The sequence below is a fragment of the Camelina sativa genome, chromosome 8 (genome assembly GCF_000633955.1).
Source record: "Camelina sativa cultivar DH55 chromosome 8, Cs, whole genome shotgun sequence".
NCBI lineage: Eukaryota > Viridiplantae > Streptophyta > Magnoliopsida > Brassicales > Brassicaceae > Camelina > Camelina sativa.
This window is the reverse complement of record NC_025692.1, coordinates 14,779,747-14,792,742: the sequence shown is the minus strand read 5'-3', so window position 1 is coordinate 14,792,742 and position 12,996 is coordinate 14,779,747. Positions and strand designations below refer to the sequence as shown.

The 12,996-nt window shown below is 37.3% G+C and overlaps 1 protein-coding gene and 1 long non-coding RNA gene across 7 annotated transcripts in view; both read right to left on the bottom strand.

The window, feature by feature from the left end:
* LOC104707187 lies at positions 807–3,643 on the bottom strand. 6 transcript variants are annotated; one of them, XM_010423485.1, is made up of 5 exons: positions 3,350–3,643; positions 2,739–3,242; positions 2,504–2,647; positions 1,876–2,417; positions 807–1,545 (listed from the first exon to the last, which is right to left on the bottom strand). In XM_010423485.1, the coding sequence occupies exons 4-5, from the start codon at positions 2,185–2,187 to the stop codon at positions 862–864; spliced, it is 996 nt and encodes a 331-aa protein (XP_010421787.1). In that variant the 5' UTR covers positions 2,188–2,417; positions 2,504–2,647; positions 2,739–3,242; positions 3,350–3,643; the 3' UTR covers positions 807–861. The 6 variants fall into 6 exon arrangements, 4 of the variants coding, with proteins under 4 accessions (XP_010421787.1, XP_010421786.1, XP_010421785.1 ...); XM_010423484.1 differs by having other exon boundaries at positions 2,532–2,647; XM_010423483.1 differs by having other exon boundaries at positions 1,876–2,647.
* The window catches only part of LOC104707186, a 6,343-nt gene continuing 5,038 nt past the window's right edge, over positions 11,692–12,996 (bottom strand). Inside the window, exons 4-5 of the long non-coding RNA XR_002033113.1 lie at positions 12,133–12,585; positions 11,692–11,896 (exon numbers count right to left, since the gene is read on the bottom strand). This is a non-coding gene — a long non-coding RNA (uncharacterized LOC104707186). The remainder of the gene's footprint in view (positions 11,897–12,132; positions 12,586–12,996) is intronic.

The window sequence follows — 12,996 nt, the reverse complement described above, 5'->3', positions numbered from 1 at the left end:
TTTTTTTTTTTTTTTTTTTTTTTTTTTTTTTTTTTTTTTTTTTTTTTTTTTTATGAATATCAGATCTTCTTGCACATTTTTGAACTTCCAAGTCTTAATTGATTTTCTAGATCTTGAGATTTCTTCCGACTAGAAGTTGAAGTCGAAGCTGGATACTCCTCCGACAAAGCACAACCCTTAAAGAGACTTTATTTTCTTCGAAATCGAGCGTCATAAGAAATTTTACCTTAACCGGAATAAACCGGTTCCAAAAGCTAGATTAATCACCTAGAAACAGGATGGTGAAACCTAGACGAAATCCAATCTTAACGTCTCTGAAGAGGCCAACTCATACCGGAATCAAAGCTGGACATAGCATCATCAAGGGGGCCAACGCATGTCGGAATCAAAGCCGGTCATGAAATCGTCGAGGTGGCCAACATGTGCCGGAATCAAAGTCGTACATCACCGTTAAAGGAAGCGGCCGATGGCGGAACCAAAACCCGACCCTAACAACCACAAAAGAAGCTGGTGTTGGACGGATTGAAGCTGGTTTAACCCACCGAATTGCCTTGCCAGAGCAAACCAGATGGCGAAATAAAACGTCGATATAAGACCATCTTCATTGGTACTTTGTTATTTTTAGACTCTTAAATTTTTCTAACTATAAATTTTGTACTTTTTTAAAATAAGAACCTTTGTAAAGTTAATTAAAATTATCTGCCTCCAATGGTGGAGTTCTTATTGATCAATGCAAAATCATTTTTTNTTTTTTTTTTTTTTTGAATTTAATATTAAATTATATTCAAAAGAAAAATAAACGGTTTACAAAAAAATTTTGTGGAAACACTTTAAAAATAGTTGAAAACTTTAAAAATTCATTTAGTAGAATCTTGCTGCAAACCAAATTTGGATGAGTTTGTCTTGGCCGCCTGGTAGGGTGCTAAGTCTGTTTCGAACATTCTTGTCTATAAGCTTGATCAAGTGCTCTGGTGTTAGTGAGCTTTCTCCATGTCGTCGTCCGTTTCTTTCTCTCCAGAGCGAGTGAATGGCTGCTTGGAAAGCATAACCGAGTATGAACTTTTGTGATTTGTCCAAAGCGTTGCCAGTAAGTAGAGTGATGACCTCCCTCCAATGGCTTGTGTAATTATCAGCAAGTAGCTTTTGTATTAAACCTTCCCACACCAGCTTTGAGTATGAACATTGGAAAAAAAGGTGCTCTGTTGTCTCTTGCAGATGATTGCAGAGGATACAGCTTGCGATTGCCTGAGGATTCCATTGCTGCAGTTTGTCACCTGTTGCGACTCTATTTTTGACTACCAGCCAGAGAAGGAAGGCGTACTTTGGAGTAGCATGTGTGAACCAGATTGCTTTGTAGTCAGGCAGTTGCGGGTGTGTTGCGTGTATGTGGAACCAAGTGTCTTTGGTGGAGAAACTTTTGCGGTAGCAATCGTTTTTCCCTTTCCATAGTGGTATGTCATACACATCGTCAGAGCGACTGAGTTGCTGCTTCTGTATTGCCTCCTCTATTGCAACGAACAAAGGGAAACGGTGTCTACGTCTCCGCTGCATATTCATAACATCCGCCATAGTACTTAGTTTTGTAACACCAAGGTCTATAAAACCCCGATCACCAAGTGTATCATGTAAAAAACCTAGTGGACTCTAGTTATCGAACCAGAATGACGTTGATGTACCATTATGCACTTCCATCTTTAAGAACTGCTTTGCTAGGGTCCTATATTTCAGTAGTTTTCGCCATATCCAAGAACCAGTGGTTGTATTATCCTTGACAGCCCAGAAAGAACCCGTTCGAATGAGGGACCTTTTCACCCAATCAACCCAGAGAGAATTTCTAGCAGAACTGATTCGCCAAATTAGTTTGAGCATACTAACCTTATTTGCTTCCTCGAGTGACCGTAGCCCCAAGCCTCCCTCACTCTTTGGTAAGCAGACCTCTGACCAGGCAACTTTAGCTTTCTTTGTGTTCAAAGAGGGTCCAGACCACAAGAAAGCTGAACATAATCGATCAATCTCCTTGATACAAGCTTTAGGGAGTCTAAAAGCTGATATCCAGAAATTTGTCAAACTAAAAAGCACAGAACTAATTAACTGTAATCGACCTGCAAAGGAAAGCATTCTAGCTGTCCAGGAGGCTATTCGCATGCGAATCTTTTCAATGAGAGGGAGATAGTCTCCTGAGGTCATCCTTCGTGGCAGAAGTGGCAAACCCAAATATCGAACTGGTAAAGAACCAGAAGCAAACGGGAATTCATGGAGAATCTCATCTTTGAGGAGTGGAGGGACACCAGCAGTGTATATAGTGGACTTCTCAATACTAATATGCAGACCCGAATGTGTTGCAAAATCATTTCTTCCTTGCCTCCTTTTCAATCCAAGAGTCAGGGTATGTTTCTCCTGAGAAAATCACATCAACACTAGCCAAAAAGAATAAACCTTTTTTAGTTGTCAAAGTAAAAAAAAAAAAAAGGATACGAAAACAACTACGGCCAAATGACTATACCCTGCAAATGAAGTATTAAGGAATATACCCTGCAAATGAAAACAACTACGGCCACATGAGGTATTAAGGACTACGGCCAAATGAAGTATAAAACTTCTGGAGCCACATAATAAGGACTCCCAACTACATCAGTGAATGTTTCTCCTGTAACCACAACGAAGAATCATTGATCCACCTCACTCTGCACAATGTATATGAAACCTATTACAAGTAGCATTGGGGATATTAACTATACCTGGTTTAAAGAAAACAGAGAGACCAAAATCAATAGACTTGAGAGCAGCTTCTTCGTCTCAACTTACAAACAAGAAAAATTCTCATGTTTAAGATCACTGTGCATCACACCAAGAGAATGACAAGCTTCTATAAAACCAACAACGATCCTAGCAAGCTCAGCAGCTTTTCTCTCTGTATAGTAACCTATCTGTATAATCCTATCAAATAACTCTCCACCTGCACAAATCTCCATCACAACATGAACAGCTACTGCATCCTCATACGCACCAACGATCTGAATTACGTTTTGGATGACTAGACAGATGATGCATTATCTAAATCTCTCTTCTCACATCTTCAACATCCTCAGGCGTCGTTAGTTCCCTCTTGGCTATCGTTTTGCAAGCGAGCTCTTTACCTGTCTACTTATCCATGCATAGAAACGTTGTTCCAAATTTTCCTTGTCCTATGTAATAACCTTCCCCACCTAGTAGCTTCTCCAATGAGAGAGCAAGCTCCATGGCTGCAACAAGAAACATCATCAAATTATTTATTCCAAACTTACAAATAAATGGAAATATGCAGCACAATCACTATGATAGGTTCTAACGAAACCACAATCTCAGAGACCTATCCCTTCCACCACGCTTGTTCTGTAGTCCAAGAAAACAAATGGTGTTATAAATCAAACCTCAAACGATGGGGCTTATGAAATAAAACACCATCAACAGCAAGCTCTCGCTCAGAAACACCAACAAAGTATAAAGCTTGATTTAAGAATTAAAAAAAAAAATTGATGGAGAGAAACTTGAAAATTATTCTGGATTTGGTTCACCGAAAAGAATCGATGGAGCTGAACTGGAGAGATTCGTGATAAAGAGAAAGAAGCAAACGACATTTTACCTTCTTTTTTTTTTCATTAGGTTCACCCAACCATTAATGAACACGTCACGGCCTCTTAGAGGTACTTAAACCTCCTGAATAAGAAGGAACTTTTATTCTTTTCACTATTTTTGATTTAATTTTAATCACATATAAAATAAGAACCTAAGTTTCTTCCTCTGAAAATTTTGAGAGAGAAACTTTTTGATTTGGATGACTTATATTAAAATACAGTATATATAAATATTCCTCAAGATTTTTTAAAAATCAATTCTCTCAGTTGATAATGTATTTGTGGATTGTTTGACAGATAAGGGGATCAAATTTTATTAGTGACATTTATTTTTAATTTTTAAATCGAAACAATGTTGTTTTGTACAAAGTAACAAAGAATCTTAACATAAATTAAGCTCTGTTAATTAATCTCCTTAGTCAACGTCACTTATTTGGTAAAATCGACAAAAATCAACAATTTTAATGGACAACCAACAAAAATTAACGACTAATAAAACAAAAATAAATAATATTTCACAAAATATGTTTACTTAAGCCAAAATCAATATAATTTGTTTGGTAGAAAAATGGAATGGAAAATTTGGTAAAAAAAATGGTGACTCTTCAGGAGTATTGTCTCCAAGTTCACAATTTTCCATCTATTAATTTTGAAAAGAGGGTCGATTTAATTTGCTTTTTCTAACAATTTTCCAATGTTAAAAGTGTAACATAAAGTTTCGATTATGTACTTGGTATGTCTCTCTTTTGCGCCCAAAGCACGACCTTAGTCTTCCCACGTTGGGTTAAATCAATACAATAAAATTTGTACGATTTTTTTAGAACATAATACCTCCGATTTTTAATTGAAGCATATAATAACACATCAGTTAAAGTGTTTGCCAATCAAACTATAACAATTAGGTAAGCACAATATTAGTCAACTAGGTTTCTCGACGAAATAACAAAACGATCTTCCATGATTTGCCACTTTCTTCTTCTCACTTCGCTGTCTTCGTAGCAAACTGATGTCTATCTGTTCTTATTCATTAAACTTCAATCTTCCTCTGATTTATTTTTAATTTTTAAATCGAAACAATGTTGTTTTGTACAAAGTAACAAAGAATCTTAACATAAATTAAGCTCTGTTAATTAGTCTCCTTAGTCAACGTCACTTATTTGGTAAAATCGACAAAAATCAACAATTTTAATGGACAACCAACAAAAATTAACGACTAATAAAGCAAAAATAAATAATATTTCACAAAATATGTTTACTTAAGCCAAAAGTCAATAAAATTTGTTTGGTAGAAAAATGGAATGGAAAATTTGGTAAAAAAATGGTAAAGAAATATCTCGAGTAAATGCCTCAGAAGTTCGCAATTGTCGAAATTCAATTGCCAAAAATCACAGACTTATTCAAAGAGAAGAGATGGAGCTTACGTTGTCAAAAATCACATACTCTTCAGGAGTATTGTCTCCAAGTTCACAATTTTCCATCTATTAATTTTGAAAAGAGGGCGATTTAATTTGCTTTTTCTAACAATTTTCCAATGTTAAAAGTGTAACATAAAGTTTCGATTATGTATTTGGTATATCTCTCTTTTCCGCCCAAAGCACGACCTTAATCTTCCTACGTTGGGTTAAATCAATACAATAAAACTTGTACGTTTTTTTAGAACATGATACCTCCGATTTTTAATTGAAGCATATAATAACATATCAGTTAAAATGTTTGCCAATCAAACTATAACAATTAGGTAAGCACAATATTAGTCAACAAGGTTTCTCGACAAAATAACAAAACGATCTTCCATGATTTGCCACTTTCTTCTTCTCACTTTGCTATCTTCGTAGCAAACTGATGTCTATCTGTTCTTATTCATATCTCAGAAGTCGGTGACTCCCCAGGATTCTAATCTTAACAGGAAATTCCCCAGGATTCCAATCTTAACAGGAAATCCTCTAGGTTTGCTTTATCTCTTAAATTAAAACCAGAGGTATATTAACCCTGTAACACTCGCGAACCGGATTTCCGATTCGAGCATCGATCGACACCAAGGAAAGGTATCGATGCACGTAGTTGGTTCACATGCGGATTATTTTGGTTTTCTCTGGTTTGACACGATTTACGGAAAGAAACCTAGGGCTTGTGTATAAAAGGGAGAACTAGACACCTAGAAGTTTTGGTTAGCCATTTTTGTCCTAGAGAGAACAAAGAAAGAGAATCCCTTGAGAGATTTTTCTGTGAGAAAAGGAGAAGGTTTATGTGCTTCTTTGGTGTGTTCTGAGCGTTGGAAGGGAGATCTGAACGTGGAGTGACGTTTGGAGGTTTCCAGAAGCCTTAGATCTTGGTGTTCTTTATTCTTTTCATTCAAAATTAAGGTGAGTGCGGGACCATGGTTTATCTAAGCGATTAGATGTGTATATGTGTATTTTTGGGTGATTGATTGCTTTTGTGCTTGTTTGTGCTTGGATCTCGTGGTGGTTGTGGCCAGTTGAGGTCGGATTTGGCATCACGGACAATGTGGCATCAGTTGGAGCCAAGAGAAGTATGACACCCCAGTTTCAGGGATATGCAGAGAGGTTCAAGAGAATTAATTTGGCTAACTATGTCACCAAAGTTTACTTATCTTTCCGGTCAAGGGTCCTGAGAGAACTGCATAGTTAAGTGTGCTTATGCTGGAGTAGTCTCAGGATGGGTGAGCTTCCGAGAAGTGATTGTCGGAACTGTGCGAGTGGATGTTGCGATCTGTTAGTGGGGGTGAATTGTGACACCCCGGTTTCAGGGACATGCGGAGTGGTTTAAGAGATTTGATTTGGCCACCTATGTCATCAAGGTGCACTTATCTTTTCAGGGATATGCAAGGTGTCACAATACCACTTGTAACACCCCGACCACCAACTCTCAATGGGGCCCATAGCCAATCCTAGTCCATGTGCCCACCTTCCTTAATGGGCCTCAAGTCCTCTCACTAGGCTGGTGAGCCCATCCATATCCGGCGGCCGGTTTGCTACGTTCGGGAGGCTTTAAGAACTTGTATCGTCCCTACAAATCATCCTGAGACTACTCCAGCTCAAGCACACTTAACTCTGGATTTCTCTCAGGTCCCTTGACCGAAAAGATAAGTGCACTTTGGTGACATAGGTAGCCAAATCAATTATTTTAAACCTCTCCGCAAACCGGGGTGTCACACAACCGATGGAAGGGCCGGACACTCATCGCAGAGTTTGGCTTTTTAGTTCTGATGGTTGTTAAGTAATTTGTTTTGGAGTTGTAAACGATTGTTGCATTTGATGATTTAATAAGATGATTAGTTTTTATTGAATGTTGATGTGTAATGGGTTAAATGATAATGTGGTTCTGAAAGTGGAAAGTTTTATGAATAATTATAACTTGTCTATTATTGTAAGAGCATGTGTAAACATCCGGGTGGTTGGAATTTTCTAGAGATGGCTTGAAGAGTGGTCATGGTGGTGGTGATATTCCGGTGAGTGAATATGGTGGTTGGTAGGACATTGCAATGTTGTACGCTAACCATAGGAGGTAGTTTCGGTCTAGAGATACTTATAGACGTTACGTCTTGTTTGCTCATGAGGAATTGATTAGTTCTCCTGGGGAGATGAGTAGCTCTTCGGAGGAGACGATTAGTTCTCTTGAGGAGATGATTATTTCTCCTGAGGGGATGATTAGTTCCCTGATGCACTGCGGGCTTGAGGGGTTGTGACCTTGAAAGCGGCAGAGAAGATGATTAGTTCTCCTAGGGGATGATTAGTTTCTCGGTGGGGATTAGTAGTTCCCCTGGTACCGAAATCTTGAGGGTAACGATCCGAGAGTGAGACGGTATGGCTTGAGGACGATGATTTGAGACTATAGACGGTGCAGTTTGAAGGTTGCGACATGAGAATGGTTGAGTGATGGAGAAAAGAATGTATAGGACGTGGATATGAACATAGTGATTGGATGTAGACCTCATAGGTCGAGAATTATCTTGGGTTTTGGGTTGTGCTGACTAGTGGGGTCAAGATTAGGTGGACCGTTGGGTCATGTTGTGGTGTGAACCGTTGTGATGGTGGAAACGTTTTGTAGTTGGATTGCGGTGTTGTCAGATTCAAGGACAAATATTTTGTTAGAGAGAGAGAATTGTAATACCCGCGAACCGGATTTTGGTTTGAGCATCGATCGAGGCCAAGGAAGGGCATCAATCGATGTACAAAATTGGTTCATGTGCAGGTTATTTCTATTTTCTCTAGTTTGGCATTGTTTAAGGAGAGAACCCTAGGGCACACATATAAAAGGGAGATCTCGACGCTTAGAGGTTTTGGTTAGCCATTTCGTCCTAGAGAGAAGAGAAAAAGAGAATCCCTTGAGAGATCATTCTGTAAGCGAATGAGAAGGTTTTTGTACTTGTTTTGGTGTATTTTGAGCGTTGGAAGGGAGATTTGATCTTGGAGTGATGTTTGGAGGTTTCTAGAAGGCTTGGATCTTGGTGCTCTTCGTCTTTTTCTTTCTAAATCAAGGTGAGTGCGATACCATGGCTTATCTAAGCGATTAGATGTGTGCTATGTGTGTTTTTGGGTGATTGAATGCTTGTGTGCTTGTTTGTGCTTGGTTATCGTGGTGGTTGTGGCCTATTGAGATTGGATTTGGCATCAAGGGCGATGTGGCGTCGGTTGGAGCTAAGAGAAGTCGAGAGAGATCGTGTTCGGCGATGAATCATGCGATTACATTGATCGATGCAAGGAGTGCATCGGTCGATGCAGTTAGGGATTTTGAGGAGACGCGAGGATGCGTTGATCGATTCAAGGAATGCGTCGGTCGACGCAAAGGCGATGCATCGATTGATCGATGCAAGGGGTGCGTCGGTCTACGCAAGGTCGATCGTGACGACGAGGAGTGTCGTTTGACACATGTGTTCAGATTTGTCTAGATTGTTTGCTTTTTTGTATTGTTTGTGTTTGTCTTTTCAGTTGTGTGTATAGCCCAGTAGATGGGAGGATCGCCTCACTAAGTATTTATGATATACTTACTCATCTCAATTGTTGTTTGTGGTGCAAGTATGTGACGTGGAATTTATCAGGAGGAGGATGATCTAGGGTCTCGGTTATAAGTTTTTGGTCTTTATTATGCTATTAATGTTGGAATCTTGTAAAAAATTATGTTAGGTTGTTAAATAGAATGATTAGGAATGATTTCATATTGATGTTATATTGAAGATAGTTATGTGCTATGTTTTCTGTTGTGCAGGTTATTGGATGTTGATTATTATTTGGTATTATGGCTTGGTTAGTGATGTTTATGTGTTGGTTTAATTAGGTATTATGGGATGATTAATTAATGTATTATTTTAAAAAAATAACGGGTCGAGTGGTTTCAAACCAACCTCCAGAACTCTCTAGTTCCTTTTTTTTGAATGGTCGGGTTATGTTTGAGTTTTCTAATCTTATTGAACTAGAACAATTACCCAGGTAAAATGCGACATAAGATTAAAAACCAAGCGTCAATAGCTCAACTGGTAAAGACTCTCTGACAAAGTCTAGAGGTCGCCGGTTTGAGGGACGACGCTTGGGAAGGAATCATATAAAATGTTCTGGTCCCTGGCTTGAGGGGATGTACAGGCCTAAGCTCGGAACCTCTTAGTAATTCAAAATAAAAAAAATAAGATTGTTGTTTTTTAAAACGGTGTAGTCATTTTTAGTTAAGAAACGCTGATGTGAACATCTAATAAACACTAACTTCTATAAGCTATGCAGCTAAGGTTTGCAATTTTTTTTTTGTTTGAGAAAGCATCGAAATATTAGAAACTGCTACTAATAAAAATTTTAAATCCCATGGCCCAATAGAAGAACAAATTGCAACACAACCAAAAAAAAGTACCAAAAAGATCCATGGCTTTTATTTTGGCACTCCTTTTTTTGGTAAGATTTGTTTTGGCATTTCTTATGGTACTACTTCGTGACATTTCATATTTTAGAAGTTTTTAGTTGCATGCGGAAGTGGCAGCTACCACCTCCAAACAAACTAAAATATAATATGGAGAGAAGGATCCAACATTTGTTGCATGGGTTGGACTCTTAGAAACCATATGGTGCGGTCAAATAGTATGGAGCTAAGGCTTTTCCAAAGCTAAGATCTATATTGGATGCATATACATTGACAACCTAAGTTCAAAGAGGCATGTTTGAATGTGATTCAAGATGTTTGGTTCAAGCCGTTGCTTCTCCTAAGCATGACCAAGACTTCAAAGCTTTATACAGGATATCTTGTGGAGAAGCAGACAATATTTTAAACCAACAATTTTATCCCAAGGTCGTCAAGCTAGCTAAGTCCACAGATAAGTTTTAGAAAGGCAAATCTCATCCTGGTTTATCATGTTGTACTGAATAATTGAATGAAATTGGATGGCTTCAGTTATTGAGCTTGATTGGCAAAAATCTTGTACTTGGTAGTGTGGATATAAACACGGGAATCCACCTAATAATTTAATCAACATAAACAAAGGTTCAAAGCTTTGATAGTCGGTGAGCAATGATAGAGATGGAAGATGGAGGCTTTGTTGAATGAATCCAAAATCAACAAACGAATTAAACAACCTGAATCCACAAGTTGTTTAGCCCGCAAATCACTCAAGAGAAGTGAATCCGCACTTGACTTGTAATGAAAAACACAAAGACAATTCTTTGTAAAACAAACTTAACATTTATTGAAATAATTTCTAAAATGATGGGTGAGTTACAATAAAAGACTAAAGAAAACAAATCACAAACAATAAAGAAATAGAGCCGTTGGAGGTTTGATGAGAAAATCAGCCAAATTAGAAAAGTTGTGATGCTTGAGTCGTGACCACTTGGGATGGAAGTGATGTGATTTTGGGATGTCCAAGTTCATTGTATGAGGCTTAGGAGAGTGATCAATCTGAAGAGAATATGACGGTTGAGCATTAAAGGTACTCGGTTCCCAAAATAGCAAGTGTGATATGCTTTGAGCTACTTCTTGTGCTACTCATTGAATCACTTCTTTCTTTACTCGTGGGTCTTGATAAATATCTCCAAAATATGCATGTTGTTAATGAGTGTCAAATCCTATACCTTCCAAATACTTGGTTAGCTCCATGGTTTGATTTCCTCTGTGTTTCTCCGTATCGATCATACCGTTTCTTGTACTAGTTTGTGTGCTACTTCTTGTGTCAGTTAGCTCCAAATCAATATTGGTATTGATTCTTACATCACAGTGATATATAATGAATAAGTTCGAGTTATAATAAAAAAATCGCATTGATATACATTGTCATCCAATTTATATATAATTAAAATAATTTTTAATGTTTCTTTCAAACAGTTATTTATCTAAGTATCTTTCTGAAAATATTTGTACAAATATGTCTCGAATCACAAAGCTCCTTGAAAAAACTGTACGCAACCGTCTCAGCTCAATCTTGAGATTACACGATCACCGCTACGATGAAGGCCTGCAACTCTGGTTCTCCACAAGAGCTTACGCTCGACCCTCCACTTCCACTTAAGTTCAGACCAATAGTATAATGTTTCCATCTTGTTCAGTTTTTCTTTTTAAACGCTGAAGCATTTATTGTACAAACGATTTTTGGTTGAATACAATTTTACATTCATTCAAAAAAAAAATAGTTGGAGTCCAAAAAGAGAAGTCTAAAAAGATTTTTGTGAATTTTAATGATTGAGTCTTACATTTATGAACTTTCGTTGAAAAAATATAAAATTAATTTTTTGAGATTTTTTTTTGTTTTCATTTGAGAAAGATTCTTGATAGCACATGTTTAACCTAATTTTCTTAAAAAGAATGTGATAATCAAATAAATTTTCTGGGCGGTTCTCAGTTAATCAAGTTAATTCGATTATGTAGCCCAATTATTAAACTTCCATGCAAAAGATAAAATAATTTTTTTTATAATTAAAAGAGGAGTACGTTTTTATAAATGTCTGAAATCCTCATTGTATTTACAGCAGTTGCCACTGAATACATATATAAGGAAAATGAATCGATTAATTGAACAGGGTAAATGTGTTAGAAATTATTAAAAAAAAAAATCCACCCAAACAGCTAGGATCCGCGTGTTTTAAAAAAAAACCCGGTTTCCATTTTCCTATGGGCCAAATTAATACATATCGGCCATATTATCAATACCAAGAGGTTTTAAAAATTGTTCATAAGCCCAATATTTTCAGCCTTCGACAAACACAATTAAGAATATTCCTTGGTATTTTTTTTGGTAACTATTCAAACAATATCTTCTCAATCAATCCCGCCCTCAAATCTGTCTACATAATCTTGACAATCAATCAACATTGAAAGCAAATTCTGTCAGATACATAATATAATCCTAATCATAACCAAAAATCTCGCAATCATGAACGCCTCTTTGTTACAAATCCTATACGATACCCTCGGATACTCGACCACTATAAATAATCCAACATCAAACACATTCATAACTCATCAAGCAAAAAGCATTTCTCAAGCAAAATTCAACAAGCAACAAACAATGGTTGCAGCTTACGCTTACCTTCGAGATGTTAAGCCTTACAAGACTTCTTGGAAGGTCCAAGTCAGGGTCCTTCATTCATGGAAGACCTACTCAACAAGGTTTGGTGAAACTTTTGATATGGTGCTCTCAGATGTCCAAGTAAGTTTAAATACTGGTGTCTCCCATCATTCACTGTAATTTTATGTTTTATAATGCAACTACAATGTACCTTATAACATCTTTTACCAGTGGACGAAGATTCACGCTTCTGTCAAGAAAGACTTGATCAGTCGTTTTGAAAACAAGGTCGTGACCGGGCAATGGAGAACTGTCGAGAACTTTGGTTTGAGTATCGCCACTGGTCAATTCAAGCCTACTGCCCATCGTTACAAGATGTCTTTCATCACTCAAACCATTGTCAGTAGGATGGACTCTGTGTCTGATGATCCGTATTTAACTCTTTCCCCATTTGTTTCTGTCATGTCCGGCAACCTGAATGAAAACCATCTGATTGGTGAGTTATTTTAATTTTACCATATCGAATGTTTAAAGAAAACTAAAATATTTGCTAATTCAATGACATCATTCATCAGATACTGTTGGTCAAATTGTGAATGTTGGAGAGATGGAAACCATCAATGTCAACAACAGACCCACTAAGAAGATCAATTTTGAGCTTCGGGATGAGAGGTAGCATTTTATTCTAAATACTTTATATGTGAAAACATATGTCATCCGAACATTCATAACATTGTTTAATTGTGCGTTGCTTTTATTAGTGATGATAGACTACCATGCACTTTGTGGGGTACATTCGCTGAGCAAGTGCATAGTGCTTGCGAACCTGATGCTCAAGCACGTGTTATTTGTCTGGTGAGATTTGTGAAAATCAAGACTTACAAT